Source organism: Papaver somniferum, chromosome 9, assembly GCF_003573695.1.
Source record: "Papaver somniferum cultivar HN1 chromosome 9, ASM357369v1, whole genome shotgun sequence".
In the NCBI taxonomy this organism is placed as follows: domain Eukaryota; kingdom Viridiplantae; phylum Streptophyta; class Magnoliopsida; order Ranunculales; family Papaveraceae; genus Papaver; species Papaver somniferum.
Window position 1 is genome coordinate 191,519,750 of NC_039366.1, and position 24,532 is coordinate 191,544,281.

At 35.3% G+C, this 24,532-nt stretch overlaps 1 protein-coding gene and 2 long non-coding RNA genes across 3 annotated transcripts; 2 read left to right on the forward strand and 1 right to left on the reverse strand.

The window, feature by feature from the left end:
- Positions 1–83: 83 nt before the first annotated feature.
- On the forward strand, positions 84–1,525 carry LOC113313696. Its single transcript, XR_003341996.1, has 2 exons — positions 84–559; positions 1,074–1,525. It is a non-coding gene; the product is annotated as an uncharacterized LOC113313696 (long non-coding RNA).
- An 867-nt stretch (positions 1,526–2,392) lies between these two features.
- LOC113308187 (zinc finger A20 and AN1 domain-containing stress-associated protein 5-like) lies at positions 2,393–3,305 on the reverse strand. The gene has a single exon (XM_026556665.1). It carries the CDS (start codon positions 3,131–3,133, stop codon positions 2,543–2,545), a length of 591 nt encoding a protein of 196 aa, XP_026412450.1. The 5' UTR covers positions 3,134–3,305; the 3' UTR covers positions 2,393–2,542.
- A 2,450-nt stretch (positions 3,306–5,755) lies between these two features.
- On the forward strand, positions 5,756–8,890 carry LOC113309014. The gene is made up of 3 exons (XR_003340270.1): positions 5,756–5,885; positions 6,414–6,461; positions 8,528–8,890. It is a non-coding gene; the product is annotated as an uncharacterized LOC113309014 (long non-coding RNA).
- The last annotated feature ends 15,642 nt before the right edge of the window (positions 8,891–24,532 follow it).

A 24,532-nucleotide genomic window follows, 5' to 3' on the forward strand; every position in this document is an offset into this window, starting at 1 on the left:
GCGGGTAGACTATAGAAGGGCGAGTTTAGTTCCTCATGTATCTCACTATATGTATCCGACAAGACACACTTTCAAGCTAATTTAAGTACAACTTCAAGGGGTATAGGTTTGGTGTTTATCGGAGACAAGTTTATCTGGTCACATGAGGAACTAACTCACCCTTCTGAAGTCTACCTGCTCCTTTTGTCGCTATTTTTTTTCCCTGTAGGAGCAGGTAGACTACAGAAGGGCGAGTTTAGTTCCCCATGTATCTGACTACAAGTATCTGCCTTAGAAGCAAACAATTCCACTCTTCAATTGAATTCAAAGGAACAAGAATTGGAGGCAAGATCTGGAAACAGATGGAGCGAAAGGAGAAACAGTATCTGGAGAAAAATGTTTCCAACTCAGAAGCTGAAAGTTCTAATCTTAAAGAGGATGTAAAGAACACCATTAGTTTTGTTTCAAAGAACAAATTTAATAATATTAGAGCTGGCGCAGATGAGTTGCTGATGGCTGTAAAAGAGGTTATCCGCGGGAGTGATAAAAAAATATCATCAGTATGATTCTATATGACACGGTAACTCAATCTCAGAAATCAGTAGATCTCTCTGTCTCTTTATGCTTTTCTTTTCCTTTGTGCCACTACATGTAGACAATTGACACCTGAACGACCCGAGTCTTAGATATACAGCATGCTTTCTTACTCACCTCTATCTCTTAGTATGTGCTATCTCAGACGAAATAAAGGCAAATGATTTCCACTGATTCTATGTTATTATATTAAAACTAATAATAGCAGAACCTTTTGCAATAAACTTAAATCTGTTCGCAGTGGTATCCCCAAAGCTCCCCTGAAATGAACCTGTTCATTCTAAATAAAATTGACAATCAGTCTGATGCAGCTAAAAGCATTTAAAGTAAATTGACATAATAAGAACTAAGGATACCAAGGATAATAATGGAAAGTTCAACATCTAAATCTGATTGCATGCTATATCCTGATATTCTTGTTATGAAAATAAATGCAGCAGTAGTGTGGGAAAGTTGTAGTAATGTATGGGGTATTGCTCTAACTTTATCCAACTATGCAGGTAACTGTGTCAAAGCTAAGTGCATCTTTACCGGAGGAGTCGAGAAGAAATAGAAAGGAAAGCAGCTTCACAGACGATCAAGGTGGCGAAAGATTTAAATCTGCAGATGATTCAAATTGAGGGCGACAACTTGAAGTTCTTGAAGCTACCCGGAGGGAAGTAAGCAAGTTACGCAATTACTACACAACTAGGCTGCATGAAGGCAACACGGTCAATTTCATTTTGTGTATGGGAGGAATTAACACTTTTTAACTACAATTCCTGCTCTTGAAAATAGTATTACTCGAAGTTTAACGGCGCTATGTATGGCTGAAGGTTTGTCTAAGTGTTGATCCGGTAATTCCTTTTTGAACTTTCTGAACACTTGTCCGAAGGACATGAACACCAGAATCATCGTACGCAACTTCGGTGACTCCGTGTTTTGTTATTTAATAAAAAAAGATCTTCCCAAAGCTCACTACAGCACAGTGTTCTAGTCTAACGAGACACCAGTCGCAAGAAAAGAAATTAAACGAGCACTCTTTTCCATTTGATCAAAACGTGCAGCTGGGCATGACGGTCACAATCTCGGGGACACCAAGTATACCAATCTGCTAATCAGCTGTGCTAGATGTACGGAAGTTTTACACTTTGGTTTGCACCGGGCTCTAATAGAGATGGTGAACCCTGCAACCCCTGGAGCTTAGCAGGGGGCCACTGCTATTAGAGCCCGGTGCAACCCAAAATGTAACACTTCCGTGCATCTATCATTTTCATTTGTTATTTGCTAATAGGGGAACCAATTTGTCAAGGATAGTACTACAAAATTTGTGTCCGGCACAACATTCTGCCACGAAATTGCCAGATTTTTATAGTTTTTGTGTATGACATGAAAATCACTTAATTTTGTGAACACGTCTGTGATATTTCTACCAAGTATTTCCGTGTGCAGCTTGTCATGCCAATGCATATGTTAAAAGTGTATGGTGTCTTATGATTTTTGGTACACTCCCAATCCGGTACCCTATTAGCAATGTTGGACATTTCAATGCTGAGGATTCCTCCCAAGAATTTATCATGTTTTAAAAAAAAATCAAGCAGCTGACAAAACCTGATTAACGCCAGGAATTGTAGCCCTGTTAGCAAGTTGGCCCCTCCCGATAATAGCGAAAGATACCATAAAGAAAACCGTCTTCTTGCCTTTAAGAGGAAAAAGAAGATAATCTGAGATTTGCTTTGATATGAGTCGGCTCACACAAAAGTCTCATCTTCCTTTGTCGAAGCAGCGTTCCAGAAAAAAATGAACTAATTCACAAAAACTAAATTAAATTTAATGAGACTGAAATTAATTTTTTTTTCATTAGATTACGAGATTGAATCTTCATCACCCCACACATACAACAGAGAGAAATCAAAAATTAAAAATGAGAAATTTATAAAAAAAAAAAAGGAAAATTCTTTAAATTATTTTTTATTTTTTTCTGGTTGAATTAGACCTTGAGGATTTTAGCAGGTCTAACAACAGGATTTTCTCTAGCAATAGCTTCTCTACCATGAGCTTTATAATCGTAACTACAATCATGACGATCTGAATATCTATGTTCCGGACAAAATAATTCACCACATCTGCATCTAAATCCTGTTAATCCGACCTTTTTCCGACAACCCGAACACCGGTTTATCACCCGGACAATTTTCTTCTCCACCGGTTTCTTTTCATCGATTTTACTAATCAAATCATCGCTTTTACGAATTTTAACCAGCAGATCTGAATCATCTGATGTCTTAATTGAGCTAGATCTGAATTTTTCTGAAGACGAAAAAGTCAGACTCTGAACAACAACAACTTTCTTTGATAGTTTCCCTTCTTCTTGTTGTACAATCAAATCGGGTTCATTTGGAGACTGGATCGAGCTGGGTTTCGTATTTGTTGTTGAGATTTTGATTTTTGATGATGATTCGAAGCATGTTTGACACATATTTTTGGTTGATGGATTTCCGTAAACACCACAATTATTGATACAAAGTGTCAAGGATTCGATCATCTTCAATTTGGTTTCTTCTTTATCTCTTTGAGCCATTCTTTTTTGGCTTTCTTTTTTCTGGAAATGAAATGAAATTCTAAGAGTTTTGGAGGAGGAAATGAAACGAAGAAGGAGAAAAGGATGAGATTTTTGAGTTGGAGATGATGTATTTGATGGAGTATTTTTTTAATTTATTTTTGGGTTTTCGAGAAAGAATTATTTAATGGTCCGCAGTGGCGATGAATGTACACCTTTGATGACCTCCAATTTTGATGTCGAATTTACAAAGTTATCCTTAGTGGGAGTTTGTTGAGAGTTGTATAGGTTGACAGAGACCAACACCTTTTGTTTGCCTTTATGTTTTTGGCATATTTTACTTCAGAAAGAGTTCTGGGGGTTTATCATATTTTAACCCAACTTGGCCGAATCAAGGGACGTGCATGATCTAGACATATAGTTTCATAAAATCTAGACATAGTTTCATAAAAATAAAAACCAATAACAGGGGTTTGACATTCCTACAGAGGCGATTCAGATGGATTCATAGTAATTAAAACACTGGTTACGGGATGTCTTAATGTAATAAGATGTCTAAAAATAAATTAAACACCTAAAAATTAAAATCAAAATCTAATTCTAGTTTAAAAATCTACTCTTCACATAACGTTTTTGAGAAGCATCTACATCACCAATATAATCAGGCAACCAAGATTATAAATTTCAGATGTATGAATAACAAAATATATTGAAAGGAACGGTTTGTGTGGGAGTTTCGACAAAATCGATTTTAATTTGTCGTTATTGTGTCTGAAATAGGCCAAATTCATTCCAACTAATACGAAAAATAGGGTTGCAAGTGTACTAAACTCCTGAGTTTGTTTCGGTTAGGAATTAAAGAACTCATAATCGTGAAATTTGTTAGATATTTTGAGATTTAGTGAGAGCTTACGGTTAGGTTTTATAGCCGTAGTGATTTTACGGTTGGATTCGATAATGATACAACCTAACCGTAAGTAATCCTGGACTCCTTTATTTTTGCAAATCCCTTTACGGTTAGATTTAGCCACATGAACACTTTCATATCAGCCATATTCATCTTAAACATAACTAGTTCAAATGAGTCAAATGAAACTAGTTTTAGAGTTGTTCAATTGTTTATATTCTCATAGAAGTATACAGGACATAATTGAAGCAAAATTAATTTTGATTCACTCGAATCAATTCATGAACATTATAGTCACGGTTTGCAAAAGATTGCGTTCCTTATTATATAAATGTATTAGTTCATGAACAAAACCGACTTTAGAACATAACCGACTCAAGTATGCAAACGGGTACGCATACTTAAGTGGCCAGACTAAGTTTAGGTTCGCCAGTACGCAAACTGGTACGCATACCACCAAACTCAGTAAAGTCCCGGAACATGGACCTCACGCCAGTACGCGTACCGGTATGCTACTTAGTTCTCGGACCTCCACTAAACCAATCAATACGCATACGGGTATGCATACCATGGTTCCCGGACTTGGATTACACATATGCAAGTACGCATACTTTGCTTATATCCAATTGTTCTAAACTCTCATTTCAACCATTAAAACATTCTTAGAAGACGACAATAGCTGTCTCACACAAACTATTAGCTTCAAAGCAATTTTCAAGTGATCGAATGATCAATGCGAAACATTCTGAGTCTACATCAAATGACTGTCTCACACAAATCATGTAAGATGTTAACAGGTGATTTTCACATGAGAATCTTTTGACTTTCGTCAATAATATAAGATGAACTTGGTGAAAGCTTACCAACACATATTTTGAGAAATATGTAAGTGAGTTAAGCTCGATTCGAAATATCAAATGTGTATAGTCCATATAGCTATACGACTTTGTCTCAAATAGAAGATAAAGTAGGTAGACTTTTGAGTGATAGATGAGTTCAAGCCTCCACATACCTTTTGCTGATGAAGTTCCAAAAGATCCCCTTAGTAGTTCTTCATCTTTAATCGATGAACGTCGTGAAGTCTAATGCTCAACTACACCTACTATCCTAATCCGAGACTTAGCTATAAGTAAACTAGAAATCAAGACTTATAGTTTTGGCAACTAAACTTGACAAACAAGCTTGAGATAGCAACGCTTGCGAGTTCGACCGAGCAGTGTTCTAACAATCTCCCCCTTTGTCAATTTTAGTGACAAAAGTACCAATACATGTGGATTACAAAATAAATAAACTTTGTAGCTTCTCATCCAAATGTTTGATCTCCTTGGTTCTTCAACATTACATGAAATATTCGACACTTCCAAGTACTGCAGTGATTCTGGACGTGTTCAACTCAGCATCATAGTTGTTGAAGATCCATAGCTATAACAATGAGAAAACAGTTGCTCTCAATCATTGTTATACAATGCACTACACCATTTTAAGGGATTCGCAACCCAGGTTTGCAATGACACTAGCACAGTTGCGAATTTTGCAACCTCACAAGCAAGGTTGCGAATCACAACTGTTCTGTGTTCAAGCGTGTGAACCACGTGCGTGGTCGGGAACACTAGGACTGATACTTGCGCCCAAGTCAAACTTCGGTCAAGTATACTTCTTTTTGTTTCCACCATTCAACCAAAGTTATCCTATATCGTGCCCCTTACTCGATTTTATCCTCATTTTTTCTCCGCCACAGACAGACTCACTCGAGTCTTTCTTCTCCTCTCTATCTTCATCTTCATCTCCATCTCGATCTGCTCAGCTGAGCTCTGTATTCTCTTCTCAATCTCTGAACTCTATCATCGTGTAGAAGTGTATCATCAGGTATAATCTTTAACGAGTTTTTTAGGGTTTACAGATATTGATATCTAGGGTTTCAGTTGCGATTTTTGGGGTTCAAAGACTTTGATGTCTAGGATTTAAAAAAAAATTCTTTAAGTTTATCGAATCTAAGGTTCATTAAAATTTGGGTTTGCTTAATCATTGGTAAATTTGATTCCCATTGTTACACATACATAAAATTTGGTAATTTTAATGAAACGCTAGGTTTAAAAAAATGGGGGGTTTTGTGATTAATCTGTTTTTGGGGATACTTAGTATTTTGATACTACTACTTATGTACACAAGGTGTTGTTTTTCTTCACATTCAGTTACTCTTAAGTTTCAATTTCTTTGTTTTATTCTTGAAATGTACTTGTTATGTACTTATGTTGTTTGATTATATCTCTGAAAGACTAAATCTCTATATCTCTGTATTATGTGAGTTATTTGAAATATCCCCTGTGTGTATATCTCTGCATTATTCAAGTAGACTGAATCTCTTTATGTCTTTGGTGTTAATGTTTATTGCAGGCTCCGAAGGAAGGTGTTAAAGCTCCAGTAGCAGCAAATAAGAAGAGTGTAAGTTATAATCCCCTAGTGTTGGTAATTTGCTTTAAAAATATGTCCGTATTTTGAATCCCCATGTCCCCTTTTGCTTATCTTGTACAAAACAATGGTAGTGTTCAGTGAAATATGTCCATAATCTTGAATCTCCATGTCCCCTTTTGCTTATCTTGTACAAAACAATGGTATTGTTCTGTGATTCGTGTTATGTATCTCCTATATGTAATATCAAACGCTTCTTAACAGGTGCATAACCACATACCATAGAATGCTGTCGTTATTTTTGGTTAAACCTGTTGGTTGATGAGATGATTCTCAGAATTGGACGCATGAGTTGTTTTCGTAAACCATAGAAATTGAGTTTTGAGTATCAGCGTTATGTTTTTGAGACCTATAAGTAAGGGTAATTTTGTAGTAATGCCTGAAGAGTCGAAGATTGTATTTGATTCATCCCTAAAGATCCTTGTGTTTCCCTCTTTCTAACTCACTTTCTTCTATCTCCACTGCAAGTATAAATTTCTCGACCGCTCAAGAGTCATGATCAAGTAAAGTGAACTCATTTCTTATTTCTCAGTTCGCGCACTAATCTTTGTTGTGTACAGCAAGTCAATACATAAATTGTATTTGATCTTCATACACAAATCTTTTAGGTTTTCTTTCTTTTATGTTTTTTTTTTCCATTTCTATTCTTAAGTCAATTAAATTGAGTAGTCCTTGTTTTAGTTGGTTTTTCAAATTATATTCGATCTTCTCTCTCAGTCTGTATCTTGATGAACTCGGGTTTAGAGGATTTTAAGTAGTTTTTCCCTCAAAATTTAGGGGGCTTTTTTCTGTGTTTTTCAAGCTTTCTAGATTAGAAAGGTGTAAATATTGTTGGCTATTTTATGGTTTTGCAAAAAATCATATTTTGCTTAGTTTAAGTTAAGATGGGTTGGTATATCCCTTGATTAAAGTCTGGTTTAAGTTCTTGTTGTGTACTTGAGCTTTGATTAAAGTTGATGTTGCATCAAGTTTAAGTAGTAATGAGCTATCCATGTAGCTCTTGAGTTGTCTCTCTGAGTAGTAATTAGATCTTCTCTCTATTTTTTTCTTGATAATTTTATCCTTATAGTATTGTTAGTAAATTGTGTAGTTGTTTATACCGTTTACGATGCTGTCTGTTCAGTTCACTCGCAGAGTCTAATAATACTTATGTTTTCAGCATAAGGTGTAGTTTTATTATAGTAATGTATAAATATAATGATTAGGAGTTGAATAATAACAAACACAAGTTCTTATGCAGTACTGTTAATGATCTGTAGTTATGGATGGTTCTTGTGTGGTAATGATACTTTTTCTCAGAAGGATGTTAATGTAAGATGATAGATATTAAGTCTAAGTATGAATTGATGCCTACTGGTCTGTCATTCTTTATTCACTCATGCATTATCTTTTTGTGGGTGTGAACTTATCATTCTTGCATGATTGTGGTTTTCTTTGACACCATATTTTGAATAAAATAACCATCTGGGTAATATGAACAAATGTGTAATTCATGTAATAGGGAAAGTAGATGTCTGAATAAGAGCTTAGTGAACTTAAATGATAATTCATTTGAATAAAGTAAACATTTTTTTATCATTGGCGAGTTACCTGTTTGAATTTGGTAGATGGTAACTTGGAGTCTAAATAAATGTGTAATTCATGTGATAGGGAAAGTAAATGTCTTTTTGACTCACAGATTTCTATTTGTTGGTACCGTCCAAGTTATCTTTTTGATTCATTTGTATTGCATATTGACACTGTGCACTTGCAGTTTAATACAATTGTAGGCATCCCTAGCGGTGTAATTGTTTTTTTGGTCACGTGTTACTAATTTCAGCTCAAGTATTGTATATATGCGTTTAGTCTTCTATTTTCTTGTTGTTGTTATAACTTAGTTGTTTATCTCCATCTCATGCTTTAGCTTAGTAGCATATTCAGTTTGTACTTCACTTGCATCTGTAACTTTGTTGTTGTATTTTAGTTAATCCATTTGTTTATATATCTTGCATCCTTGTATTAGCTTCTGATTAGAAGAATTTGTGATGCTTTGTTCGCAGGTTAATTGAATGATGCTCATGAGATCAGAAAGGTGGAGAATAAAGAAGCAACCATTTGGTCCCTTAGCAGCTGCAAGATTTGTAAGTTTATGTAGCTTATAGTGATTTAAGTTAGAAGAACTTAGGAATTTCGTAAATTTACATGAACTGAACTTAGGAACCAAGTATGTTTCTAATGTGTACACTAGTTTGTTGTGATACTTGGAACACATTTGTATCGAATACTCTATTCTTTTTGTTAAAATCAATTGAAGAATCCATTTTCCTAATTTGAATCAGTTTTGTATGTTGAAATGAATGAATGTATGTTGAATGAGTGAATGTATAACTGTGGAAATGTTGAATGTGGGGAACTGGGTAACTGCAGGGGGGAAATGTGGGGGGAAGTTGATTTTGACCAGGTCAATGAATACTCGACCTTTTTTTTATGTTGAAAAATATTCGCAACGTCTCATATCTGTTGCAAATTAGAACCAGAAACAATAACATTTTAGTTCCGGGTAGGGGTATTCCTAGAACTCGAAACAGCTTTGCAACGGAAGACCTTAGTTGCGAATATAAAGAGTCGCAACGGCTCTTGCCGTTGCAAATCCCCGTTACTGTCCGAGAGTCGCAACGGAGTTTTGCCGTTGCGAAAAATGCAACGTCGTGTTTTGCAACGACTTGCAACCCCAGTCAGCAACGTTCAGATTCCGTTGCGAATCCCTGAAAATGGTGTAGTGATGTCGTGGTACTATTACACAGCATCAAAGTCCAATTTTATCACAACTTTGACAACAATAGTATGGTGATATGTATCATTCCCTCTTAGACAATACTTCATATCACATGAAAACCACTCCTCCGTAAGCCATATGTATTTGTAGTGTGAACTACACATTAATTCTCCCGCTTTTTGTCAATATAAATTGGCAAAGGTATGAAAACTAGTGGGATCCTAATGAAATTATCATGGAGATACTTCATGACCAAAAGAAAACATATCAACTTTGTTTAGATGCAATCATATAGCCGAAACTAAATGCATTCATCAAGGAGTTAATAGAAATACAAGAAAGCTCCTATAATATTCCACAGCCGCACTCCCGACAAAGATTTGGCAATCAAGCACAAGTTTGATTAATAACTCTCCCCCATAAAATGTCATTTCCTAAAGAACAACAAGAGCGACCTTACTTTTACAAGAAAAGAAGGGTTTCTTTGGACATTAACAAATCACATGAAACATGAATTTGTATCCAAAATACTCAATTAAATTAACCACAAGATAACCCATGATTAATTTAATCGTAAATGCTCAACATAAGAGAACTTATGGAGACACACAATACTTTCACATAGAAGTGGATCAGGGAAAGACCAATACTGCGGAATATTCAAAGATTCATTCTATTTTTCATCAATATTTACATAAAGATATATAATAGACTTAATCTTAACAATCAAAAGTTCATCCTATCTTACATCAATATTTACGTAATGACATAATAGGCTTAACTTTTGACATATATGGGACAATCATAGTTCACGAACTAAACACACATATCCCATAACAAGTTGCAATATATAAAACCATAAAGATTAATACTGCAAAAATCATCTTCCAAATAAACTTTAAAATTTAAATAAATAAATCTAAAAACATTGCAAGATGAAAATCGTTGGCAATAGTTATGTGTACTCGCAATAATTCCTATTCAAAACCCTAGTTATCCTTCTTACACAAGACTAAATTCTCATAAGAAGTTACCTAGATAAAATTGGATAAGATAAGAGAAAGAGAACTTTAGGCATCATCTCAATCATCAGAAACCATCAAAGTAGCTTGAATCTTATCCATGTCTTCCTTGATTTCGGGAAACTTGGTGGAAATTACACATAATTGTTCTTGCACACATTTTACCTTGGAATTGATCTTACACACACCCTTGTGAATTTGATGAAGAAAACTCAAGGTGGTAGAATCACAAGAACCGTCAAGGGTATCACATCTTTGTCTCTTGCAAGCATTCTCCTTCATACGTTTGAAGGTACAAGGACGAACAAGCTTGGGATTTCCAATAGAGTTGCCAATAGGAGCAGCGGAGTAAGGACGAAAAATTTGCTCAATCAAACAAGGAAAGCCTAACTTCTTGTTGGAAGACGTCATCTAAACCATTTGAATGATGATAAATCCACAAATGTCTAGACTTTGAGTACCAAATTCAAGGAAATAGACCAACTCCGCACACTCACGACTCCACTGATAAGCACGTAAGTGTGATGCATTTTAACCCATAAATACATTAGTTGAGACTCATTTTATCACTAATAAACTTGTTTGTAGGTGTTTTTGAGCAATAAACATTTTTGGAAAAAATCAGCTCGAAAAGTTGTTAAAGGCACCCCGGAGGGCGTTTGCTAAGAGGACTCCCACCTTGGATAAGGGGAACCTCAATTTATAAGGGGCACCTCAGTTGAACACATGCTATTCACACCTCATCTCTGGTTAAAGGCTTACCATCTCCTTCCTCATTTTTGAAATTGTTTTTGGCGGGAAAGAAAAAACATAATTCCCTGGATTTGGTTTGCACGAGTTTTAGTCGCAGTTAGCTCGTATTTTGATATTATTTTTGAATGATGTTGTAGTAATGAGGTTCAAACTCTCGGACTTGTGAAGATTAAATTTAAAGATTTAATAAAATTATATACAAAAATATTAACAAAGTGGGCGAGAGGTATGAGAAAACAACCAAGACACTGATTCCACTATTACACATGAATTAATGATATGGTAAATAATCCAAAACTCTAATTATCTTTTAAGTCCTTTATATCTTAACTCACTAATAATCAAGCAAATTCTCAAACATAAATTGTATCCCTTAAGCATAGATTATCTAAACAAAGCATAATCTATCTAATTGAATCTCAACTGATTAGGAAAGTTACGCAAACAATTTAAAACTCTGCAAAAGCAGTGATTGGGTGAATTATAATTAAATATTAGATAAAATAAAATAGTTACCAATTATTCATGCATAAATAGCTTCCTCATTTCCTTGGTTGTGGGAGAATTAGCCGCCCATCATGTTGGAAACACGCTCAAAAATCATTATTATTGCTCAAAGGGTGTTTACAAATGATGAAAAGGGAGAAATAATTCAAAACCGGGTTTGTAACAATTATATTTGTTACAAACAAGAAAACTACGACCCTCGGCAAATAAGATTGTCACTGTAACAAATAAGATTGCCGGGCGACAGTCGCTGAAACTGTAGCAAAATAAGACTGCTCTGTGTGGGTCTTATGTTCTTCGTGTTTTTGGTGCAGCAGCAGCAACAACAGAAACCGAGTTTGGGAAAACTCGAATTTCTTCTTCTCTGGATCTCCTCAGCCCCCCAGACTCTCGACACCCTCTCTAGGACTCACAGGGAATCTATTTAAAGAAAAAACACGCGTTGAATCTCCTCCATTAATCCAAAATAATCTTCTTTTACTCGGGATATTTTCTTTCTTTTTTTATCAATGATTTTGATTTTTACGCATCTGCAGCTGGATTAAATTCCTTATAAATCTTCTTCACGTTCCAAAGTGTTGATTAAGGCTTCCAAACACGTGCAGTACACGTTTAGATTCACCACAACTCGTGTAAGCTCATGTTTTTCCTCCAACTCCCTGTTTGGATTAAACCAAGTTATCCAGACAAATTTGATCGAAACAAACACCCATACTAGCTTTGTTAGGACATATCACAACTACCCATTAAGTTTCATCCCTTTAGTCTATCCAGAACTCCTTCAATAATCGATCGAAAGTTACACAGTTGAGAATAAAATTTTCCCGACAAAACGAATTTTGAAATGTTGAAGATGGTGTCCCCCTAACCAAACTGGGGGTGCGAATAGCAGGTGCCCAACTGAGGTGCCCCTTATCCAAATTGAGGGTTCCTTTAATACTTTTCTCCGGGAGTCCAAATAGCACTTTTGGAGCAAATTTTTTCACACAAGTGTATTTCTCCAAAAACACCTACAAACACACAAAGCATCAAAATTAGTACAAAAATCGAGCACTAACAATAGAGACATTGAGTACAATTTAGACACAAAAATGTGTCTATCATATTTTGGATTGGGATTTCTCTATTGACGCAAAACAGGGTTGGTAATGAAGTTTGATCCAAGAAAGGAAGGATATTTTCACTGATTTAAGAAAACAGGCAATATTATCTTGGATTGGGATTTCATCTGCTATAATCAAGGATTTCATGTGTTACAAAGTGTTTTACATCATCTAGAACGTGTGGGGATCCTGTTTGGAGAGTTTCAGTCGGAGAATAACACGTAAAAGGAATATTTTCACGAGACAAGGATGAGATAAAACATGGAAGATATTTTCTCGGTTATTTCCGGAATGTATGAGCCGTAGTTGGGGATTTGGCGTGTTTCTCTGGAGAGTTTGAACTCTGCTGAACTTGTATGACGTGTTTTGATATAGTTGAACTGCTGTAGGCGCGTGCAGGAGAAGAAAAAAGGGAAGTTACGTAGAGTTGGAAGAAAAACAGGACACGAGGATATATCGAGTATTATTCAATTCAGTTAATATATTTCTGGAAGATTTCGTGCTTGCAATTAGTCAAACTCAATCTATTACAAGCAGTCAATGTGTTTGGGTGAAGTATGAATGCAGAAGATGCGTATAAGAGTTAGACAGGGAAAGAAATATCGGTAATAGGCAGGGGAGTAAAAGAGGATTATTCTGAAGTTAATGACGAGATTCGATGGTGCTACTGGGTATAAAAAGGATCTTTGGGGTCCAGAAAAAAAAGAAGAAGAGAGTTTTGGGCGTACGGCATAGAGCTGAGGCCGGAGAAAGGGAAGTTGCAAAAGTCATTGCTGCACTTTCAGGTGAAGGAGAAGACGAAGAATAGATCATTGTTTGAGGCCTGTCATCTTTTGTTTGTAACAATTACTCAATTGTGACAGTAGGTTCTGTAACAAGAAATAAAGCGTTACGAATATCTGTTCTATTACAATTCTTTAATAAAAACACCTTTTTGAGCAATGAATTATCTTTTCGAGTGTGTTTTCACTATGTGGAGCTAGAACCCAACACTGAGTCGACGGAGGAAGCCGGACTTCATACATGGGTGAATTTGTTTTATTTTCTAATTGACTTTTGCACTTAATTAAAATAGAATTATGATTTGAAAAAATTAGTATTATTTTATTAGATATGTCATGCTTTCTTAGATGTTTGATGTCCCATGCTTATGATTTATAACTAACGTTTGGAGAATCTACCTTGGCAAGAATAAGAGTCGATGTTGTTTTATTTGTCGAGCGATAATTGTTTGAGAATGAATAATTGAACCTTTTGTTATGAGTTTGGCCGAATCCTAGACCCAGTAACTCTCTATTTTATTCCTTTAAAATTAATATTAACAAGTCTTAGAGTTCGAATCCTATTTACTAAAAAAAAACAACGACAATCAAAAATCTGAATCATTTTGGCGCCGCCGACGGGGATTTGTTTTTAGATTAATTTTTAGGTTTATTTTTATTTGTTTTGTACAGTATTTTAATTTCATTTTAGATTTTCTTTTTTTCCTTTTTATGCATTTCTTTTTGTACTTGTTTTCAGGGACTTTTTGAGGATGATGACTTCTTCTGAGGAGACGCCATCTACGATGACGCTGGCGGAATATATGCGTAGAAATTCAAATTATCAGGAAACCTCATATGCGATGACGCTTGGTGAATACATGCATAGGAAACGATATGGAGTTTTTGATCCACATGCGGTAAGCGAAGAATCTCCTTTAGAGATATACGAGAAGTATTATAAACACACACCACCTAGTTTGGAACAAAGATTGAGAGTTCTTGAATGTCAAAGATTATTTGTTGATGATGATGATGAATCATGTAGTGACTCTTTGTACCATACTGATTATATAGATGACCATGTGGATGATTGTGCATAGGATTTGCTTAATTCTTTAGATGAATCTATCTCGCAAAAGCATTCACCCGACTTACAGGTTGTTTATAGACCCCTAGACTTCCAAAGGTTGCCTAATTTAGGGTTAGAATTGTGTGCTTCTAAAGTGTTGTTGGATTACTTTGCATCTAAGTACCCAGAGGACTTGCCTATTCCTGATATCGTGCATGAATCAATTGATATTTCCCCAGTCTCAATAGAACCCCCATATTTTGTTCTTTACGCACTTCCTTGTGCAGTAAAAACTTGGTTTAGGGGTAAATCTTGGTTTTTGACAGTTTCGATGTCAACATATTTTCATAGCATAATTGTGAAGCTGTCGTTTGTAAATACTGTATTTTGGGTCGATCCACAAGTTTTCAGGTTATTAGTTTATGGGGATCTTTTTTTGTACATTCCAGTAGGTGTATTTTATTTTTATTTTTATATTTTCGTTTATTTTTTCATCTTATGCATTTCCCATCTTAAATTTTGCATTGGATGACTCAATTACATTGAGGACAATGTAATGTTTAAGTGTGGAGGAGTGGTTAACGTTTTATTTTTATTTTTCAGGAATTTTCTTGCATATTATGACCAGCTGTGTAGCGGGTCTTTTCTCTTTTCTTGCACGTTATGATGACCAGTTGTGTAGCGGGTCTCAAAAAAAAAAAAAAAAAAGACCAGTTATGTAGCGGGTCTCTCTCTCTCTCTATCTTATTATATGACCAGCTGTGTAGCGGGTCAATCTTCTGTTTTTCTCGAGGACTAGCAAAATGTAAGTGTGGGGGAATTTGATAAGCACGTAAGTGTGACGCATTTTTACCCATAAATACATTAGTTAGGACTCATTTTATCACTAATAAACTTGTTTGTAGGTGTTTTTGAGCAATAAACATTTTTGGAAAAAATCAGCTTGAAAAGTTGTTAAAGGCACACCCCCGGAGGGAATTTGCTAAGCGGACTCCCACCTTAGATAAGGGGAACCTCAATTTATAAGGGGCACCTCAGTTGAACACCTGATATTCACACCCCATCTCTGGTTAAGGGCTTACCATCTCCTTCCTCATTTTTGAAACTGTTTTTGGCGGGAAAGAAAAAACATAATTCCATGGATTTGGTTTGCATGAGTTTTAGTCTCAGTTAGCTCGTATTTTGGATTGGGATTGCTCTATTGACGCAAAACAGGGTTGGTAATGAAGTTTGATCCAAGAAAAGAAGGATATTTTCACCGATTTAAGAAAACATGCAATATTATCTTCGTGAAGAATACTCAGTATTTCATATGCTATAATCAAGGATTTCATGTGTTACAAAGTGTTTTACATCATCTAGAACGTGTGGGGATCCTGTTTGGAGAGTTTCAGTCGAAGAATAACACGTAAAAGGAATACTTTCACGAGACAGGGATGAGATAAAACAGGGAAGATATTTTCTCGGTTATTTCCGGAATGTATGAGCCGTAGTTGGGAGTTGGTGTGTTTCTATGGAGAGTTTGAACTCTGATGAACTTGTATGACGTGTTTTGATAGAGTTGAACTGCTGTAGGCGCGTGCAGGAGAAGGAAAAAGGGAAGTTACGTGGAGTTGAAAGAAAAACAGGACACGAGGATATATCGAGTATTATTCAATTCAGTTAAGATATTTCTGGAAGATTTCGTGCTTGCAATTAGTCAAACTCAATCTATTACGAGCATTCAATGTGTTTGGGTGAAGTATGAATGCAGAAGATGCATATAAGAGTTAGACAGGGAAAGAAATATCGGTAATAGGCAGGGGAGTAAAAAAGGATTATTCTGAAGTTAATGAAGAGATTCGATGGTGCCACTGGGTATAAAAAGAATCTTTGGGGGCCAGAAAAAAGAAGAAGAGAGTTTTGGGGGTATGGCAGAGAGCTGAGGCCGGAGAAAGGGAAGTTGCAGAAGTCATTGCTGCACTTTCAGGTGAAGAAGAAGACGAAGAATAGATCACTGTTTGAGGCCTATCATCTTTTGTTTGTAACAGTTATTCATTGTGACAGTAGGTTCTGTAACAAGAAATAAAGCGTTACAAATATCTGTTCTATTACAATTCTTTAATAAAAACACCTTTTTGAGCAATGAATTATCTGTTCGAGTGTGTTTTCACCATGTGGAGCTAGAACCCAACACTGAGTTGATGGAGGAAGCCGGACTTCATACATGGGTGAATTTGTTTTATTTTCTATTTGACTTTTTCACTTAATTAAAATAGAATTATGATTTGAAAAAATTAGTTATTATTTTATTAGATGGGTCATGCTTGCTTAGATGTTTGATGTCCCATGCTTACGATTTATAACTAATGTTTGGAGAATCTACCTTGGAAAAAATAAGAGTCGATGTTGTTTTATTTGTCGAGCGATAATTGTTTGAGAATGAATAATTGAACCTTTTGTTATGAGTTTGGCCGAATCATAGACCCAGTAACTCTCTATTTTATTCCTTTAAAATTAATCTTAACAAGTCTTAGAATTCGAATCCTATTTACTAAAAAAAACGACAATCAAAAATCTGAATCATTTTGCAACGGAACCAAGTGGATTATTATCCATATTTTCGCAAAAAAATAAAAATAAATCAATTGCATAATATCTTTGTTTTGCTCGAGGACTAGCAAAATATAAGTGTGGGGGTGTTGGTAAGCATGTAAATGCTACATTTTATACCCATATTTATATTAGGTGAGATAAAATATTTTAGTTACTAATACTATTTTAGTGCTTTTGTAGAAAGTACAAGTGAATTCGATCATCCAGCGAATAAACAACAAAATGTGATACTTAATGGTGTTTGCGACGAAAATGGAAAAATGTGGTTGGCCTGGTACTTCCATATGTCAGCAACCACAATGATGAAATATGCTGGCCTGGTATTTCTATATATCAACAACACTTATTATGCTGGCCTGGTATTTCCATGTATCAGCAGCTTATTATGCTGGCCTGGTATTTCTATATATCAGCAGCATTTACTATGCTGGCCTGGTATTTCTATATCAGCAGCACTTATTATGCTGGCATGGTATTTATATATATATCAGCAGCACTTATTATGATGGCATGGTATTTCCATGTATCAGCAGCCGGATTGGCCTGATATTTCCATATATCAGCAACCACAATGATGAAATGGGTTGGCCTAATATTTCCATATATCAGCAACCACAATGACAAAAAATGGCAAAATGTAGTTGGCCTGGTATCTCCATATATATCAGCAACATAGAATTGTTTCAGAGGCGAGGCAGAAACGCAACAAAGGAATTGAAATCAAAGTGGGGTTGGCACATGGAAACTGAAAATGGGAACTATTTTATCTTTCTTACTTTATTACAAATATATTCCACCGAGAAAGATAATTTATTTGTCATGTGAAGAATTAATTGAGGAATATTTACACGTGACTATTTTGGAAATAAAATAACTCTTTCTTCATTTAGGAGATTTTGGAAATAAGGGGAGTTTATTATTTCATTGGAAGAACGAGGTGGCAATACTATTTGGGGAAAGATACTGATGACGACATCAACTTGCATGCAAGATATTTCAAAGAATAATTTATTTTGATACTTTGATTAATGAAATAAAAGAAAAGGAATGTGTATAAGAAGGGGTGACTATTTGAGAAACCAGGAGGCGCGGCTACGGCCGTTGATAGAGAAGAGTGTTTTGATTTCCTTTTCTCCATGATTTGCTAGATTGTTTGTTAGGGTTTAGGTAGAAACCAATTAATTGTGAAAACTGTACATTCATATATGCTTAATAATGATTTGATTGATTAATAGTTTTTCTTCACAAAGCTTGGTGTTTAATCGTTTATGTGATTTTCTTGATTATTTATGCTTTTGAATTGATATTTCGTGCTTCGGTTAAATCCCTAGACGTGGTATGCAAGGATTGAAAGGTAATGCTTTAGAATCACTACCATGAAGCGAAGAAAACTATAGAGGAGAAACAGTATTTGAAAATAAAAGCATGGAATATATTGCTAAATATTAGTAGAGTTTGCATAGTTATTTGGTGGAAACCGAAAATCCTAATAACCCGCTCTCATTCCGTTTACTGTTAACAATTATTTATTATTTCATTTTGTCCCGAATTCCTGAAAAATCGTTAAACATCACCTTATTGATTTGTTGATTCTTGGTATTAGTTAGTAGAAGTATTTCACACTCCTCGTGGGAACGACCTGTACTTGCCATTGTTCTCCTAGTTAGACATTGTGCACTTGCAGTATTATTGTAGGTTTGTGAACCTACCAAGTTTTTGGCGCCGCTGCCGGGGAGTGGTTGCAAAATACTCTCTGACTGATATCTTTTTATACATAATTTTATTTTGTTTTTCTTTTAGATTTTTTTTGGTTCTTTTTACGCATTTTATTTGATTTTTTTTAGGTACCTTAGCCTTAAGTGTTGTGGGCGAAAAGAAAGTATGCACTCGCAAGCCTTTTGCAAGAGCCACTCGGAAGATCCATTAGAGGTTTTTTTAGCTCATTTTGGGTATGGTTTTGATGATGATAGTGTTATTTGTGAAGTCAATGCTTTGTTAGATTCCACACCGCTGCTAGACACTAATAAATGGAAGCCCAAGCTAGAACCTTTAATTCTTCCCGAGTTTCGACTAGTTCCATTAGTTTAGAAAGCTATGACCTTGACCTTTAATAATGAAACCGGTGTAGATGATAATGGGCCAATTAGTCACGATATCATTGTTCCGTTGAGAACTTGTTTCTCAGATCGTGATTTTCTAAAAGCTTATGTGAATGTTCCATATAAGACTGAGTTCACTTTTTGCTCTCTGGGTACTAATCATCATTGCTGCAGGATCATCTTTTCATCAAAACTAATTAGTTGGGTTGATCCCCAACTTTTCAGACTGTATATATATGATTTGCAGCGTACTTTGGGGTACCAACCTCATCTTGTTTGAGAACGTGCTACTGAAAGCAGGGAAACAAATACATTTCGCTTCATGGGAGTCAACCCATCAGATTTGTTCCCTCTACTCTATCTTTTTTTTTTTATTGTTGTATTTCACATCTTAATTTTTACGTTGGATGACTCAGTTACTTGAGGACAATGTAATGTTTAAGTGTGGGGGAGTGGATTATTATCCATATTTTTTCAAAAATAAAATAAAAAATCAATTGCATAATATCTCTATTTTGCTCGAGGACTAGCAAAATATAAGTGTGGAGGTGTTGATAAGCATGTAAATGCTACATTTTATACCCATATTTATATTAGGTAGGATAAAATATTTTAGTTACTAATACTATTTTAGTGCTTTTGTAGAAAGTACAAGTGAATTCGATTATCCATCGAATAAACAACAAAATGTGATACTTAATGGTGTTTGCGACGAAAATGGAAAAATGTGGTTGGCCTGGTACTTCCATATATCAGCAACCACCATGATGAAATATGCTGGCCTGGTATTTCTATATATCAACAACACTTATTATGTTGGCCTGGTATTTCCATGTATCAGCAGCTTATTATGCTAGCCTGGTATTTCTATATATCAGCAACATTTACTATGCTGGCCTGGTATTTCTATATCAGCAGCACTTATTATGCTGACTTGGTATTTCTATATATCATCAGCACTTATTATGCTGGCCTGGTATTTCCATGTATCAGCAGCCGGGTTGGCCTGGTATTTCCATATATCAACAACCACAATGATGAAATGGATTGGCCTGGTATTTCCATATCTCAGCAACCACAATGACAAAAAATGACAAAATGTAGCTGGCCTGGTATCTCCATATATATCAGCAACATATAATTGTTTCAGAGGCGAGGCAGAAACGCAACAAAGGAATTGAAATCAAAGTGGGGTTGGCACATGGAAACTGAAAATGGGAACTATTTTATCTTTCTTAATTTATTACAAATATATTCCACCGAGAAAGATAATTTATTTGTCATGTGAAGAATTAATTGAGGAATATTTACACGTGACTATTTTGGAAATAAAATAACTCTTTCTTCATTTGAGAGATTTTGGAAATAAAATAGCTCCTTCTTCATTTGGGAGATTTTGGAAATAAGGGGAGTTTATTATTTCATTGGAAGAACGAGGTGGCAATACTATTTGGGGAAAGATACTGATGACGACATCAACTTGCATGCAAGATATTTCAAAGAATAATTTATTTTGATACTTTGATTAATGAAATAAAAGAAAAGGAAGGTGTATAAGAAGGGGTGACTATTTGAGAAACCAGGAGGCGCGGCTACGGCCGTTGATAGAGAATAGTGTTTTGATTTCCTTTTCTCCATGATTTGCTAGATTGTTTGTTAGGGTTTAGGTAGAAACCAATTAATTGTGAAAACTCTACATTGATATATGCTTAATAATGATTTGATTGATTAATAGTTTTTCTTCACAAAGCTTGGTGTTTAATTGTTTATGTGATTTTCTTGATTATTTATGCTTTTGAATTGATATTTCGTTCTTCGGTTAAATCCCTAGACGTGGTATGCAAGGATTGATAGGTAATGCTTTAGAATCACTACCCATGAAGCAAAGAAAACTATAGCGGAGAAACATTATTTGAAAATAAAATCATGGAATATATTTTTAAAGATTAGTACAATTTGCATAGTTATTTGGTGGAAACCGAAAATCCTAATAATCCGCTCTCATTCCGTTTATGGTTAACAATTATTTATCATTTCATTTTGTCTCGAATTCTTGAAAAATAGTTAAACATTACCTTATTCATTTGTTGATTCTTGGTATTAGTTAGTAGAAGTATTTCACACTCCTCGTGGGAACGACCTGTACTTGACATTGTTCTCCTAGTTAGACACTGTGCACTTGTAGTATTATTATTGTAGGTTTCTGAGCCTACCATCCACCGAGAATTCTCAATTGTGGAGGGACAAATATTAGATATACCAAGTTTTCCAAAGGCCATCAAGGAAAGAATAAGATAATTAGTAGGAAATTTTCCATCAATCCAATCAACACTACCACAAAGACCATTAGAAATGGTTTCATAGGATGGTATTTCTTCCCTTGGTCTAGGAAGGAGAAAATTACCCAAAGGAATTTTGGTAATCCTTGAAATCAGCTCTCTATTAACAAGAATCCTTTCTTTATTTATCATGGTCTTGAATTCCATGTCAACAAGATCAACATCATGGATGTTAGCATAGAAAATTCTTGTTAGAGTGTCAAAACCTTCACTAAGACCAATAAAGATGTTTCCAAGATTAAATTTTTCAAAACAAACTAAATCTTATTTATGACCACTAACCATATCCAATTTCTTTCCTAGAATGAAACCACTAGAATAAATCCTTTCAAAGATCTTACTATTAGAATATTGATAAATGTAATTCTAATAGAATATTGAGTTTGAGGTATAGTCATGCTAGAAGATGATGAATCCAAGTTTTTTGAAACCTTCTTTGAAACCTTGAAATTTCCCGTGACACCTAGAAATTGAGAGTACAAGGAGATGGAAAAACTTACTTGATATGCTCATTGAAGATGAGGAAAATCCTTAGTCTCGTTTGAATCTCTAGAGAAGAATTTTAATGGAGATAATACGTGAACCCTAGAATAGTTCACATACGCGGACTAGAAGGGGAAGAAGAATAGTACGCGTACCATACTTCTTATATACCCAAAAATGGGCTTGGACCCGTTCATGAACCGCGACCCATAAAAGGAAGCAGGATTTGTTAAAATTGTTAAAGCATTGCTTGGTTGAACCCACCATGCGTTGGTATGTCAAGTGTTGTCATCATATTTTAGTGAATCAAAACTCATATTAAGAGTCGCTTGATTTTGTACTAGAGTTATACTTCGTATAGGTTAGCTTGAAAGTATTAGTATATGAGACATTACAAGTATTGTGAAGTCTTGAAGATGTGAAGAAGTACGGAGCTACAACAACAACAATCATACTTCCACTTGAGGTTAGTGATATTTGACTTGAACTGTTTCATTCCCTATCGTATCTTTCAAGTCGTGCATATTGAAAACATAACTGCGAAGCATGTTTGAACTCTAGATAGACATAGTATTAAGGATTACAATAGAAGGTTTATTTCTTAACCATTAAACTTTGTAGATAAGACATTGCCATAATCATTTGAATGCTATTGTGATTATGTATGGGTATAAGGTGAGGATTTCATCCTAGGGAACAATGCTTGCATGTGTTCTAAGGAAGTAAGTTCATAGACTTATTTCGTGAACCGAAAAGGAAATGTCCAGGAGTTATTGGTTTTGTTATTCATTGCTTATATTATGAACAACCAATATGTGTGATAGATTAGAACCGCTCACAACTTGTTGTGTTTTTGGTAGAACTGTTCACAAAGTCCTGACTTTTGTATTGGTAGAACTTTTATTAGTAAAACCAATCTTAAGTAATCACCTTGATATGTATCAGTTATGCAGTTGCCAAAAGAAGAGAGGGGAACCGATCCTTGTAAGGGGTGAAGGGAACCGATCCTAGTGAGGGGTAAGGGGAACCGATCCTTGTAAGGGGTGAAGGGGAACCGGTCCTAGTAAGGGGTGAAGTGCAAATAAGGGAACCGATCCTTGTATGGGGTGCAACACATTTACAGTGAAGAGGGGAACCGATCCTATGAAGGGGTGCAACACATATGAGTTAGATGCCATATATATGTAGTACCTAGTCAACCATATCTTTGGTAATCTAGTGTGACTATGCTTAGTACTCACATGGAGGTAGAACCGAAACTTGTTTTGGTAGAACCGTAAACCCATGATTGTGATTGAATGTTTGGTTTGATCAATCACATAGTTCTTGAAAGTCTGATGAACCAATTCTAAACTTGTTTGGAAGTTTGTAAAATAGGTTTCAAGATTGTAAGTGTGAAAGAGAACTTACAAAGTAAAGATGTCGACAAACTTTGAACATGTGCTGAATGTGTAATTACTATAATTGTTCAAAGATATTCCTTAAAGGCTAAATGGAAGAGAATCCCAGAAAATCGAAACATATAAGTTAAGGATCTTTTAATTAAGGTTATTAATTTTATCTTGGATGGAAACTTATGGAATTGGTAATATCCATTTACTAATTATATTTTCCAAGAGATTTCGGTTATATTTTTGGACAGAGCCTTTCCAGGAATTATGAAAACCGAATCTATGCATTTAAGAAGATCTTGAGAATATTTTCGGTTTTGGAAATTCCTTGGTGTCCAAACTTCCTTGTCTATAAATACACGAAGTTTTCCCTTCTAGCAAACTAATCATTCGTAACAATTTGACTTCCTCTTTTGTCATTGTTACTGGTGTAGCCGCCTATCAGAGAGAAGAGTAATCTAATTAGGTGAAATCTCTTACGACCCCTCAGTTTTAAGTCTTGTATGGGATTGAGAAGCTCTAGCGCGACCCGTTGGCGGGAAACTAGATAATTACGGTTTATCTTTGTTTTCGATTTGATTTGATTGACTAACGGAGGTTGAAATCTGTTTGCACCTAGTTTGTTTATGCTTGAGAATCTTCCATTCTGATATAAGATTTTCTCAAAATATTACAGAGTTTTGATAGGGATCTTTAGACTGTTGTTAGTGCTAAAGACGATCTTGTGGTAATCCATTGTTAACAGACTCCGTTCTGTGCGTGATTGATCAAAAGAAGATTCAAGTGATTGTGTGCAGGTGTTTATTGAAGATCAAAGAAGATTTGAAGACAAAGAAGATATTGAAGATCTGACTTGGGTTTATAATCTTTGGTGTGCACAATACTTGTTTGGGAAAAGATGATCCAATTGATAATCGGTTTATCCTTGTGGTAGATTGGATTGATTTATTGTAGTAAATCGGCATCAACACGGTTCAATAGGGATTAAAGGTGTTGTTTGCTTAATCTTAATTGATTGCCTTTGGGTGGTTGAAACATAAGATAGATCTAGACCTGACGTTATGTTGAGATAAACAGAAGAGCCTTTTTTTGACTCATATCACTTGGTTGAAAAGAGTTGATACCAAACATATTTCTTGTTCCTTTACTGTTTGGAATACGAAC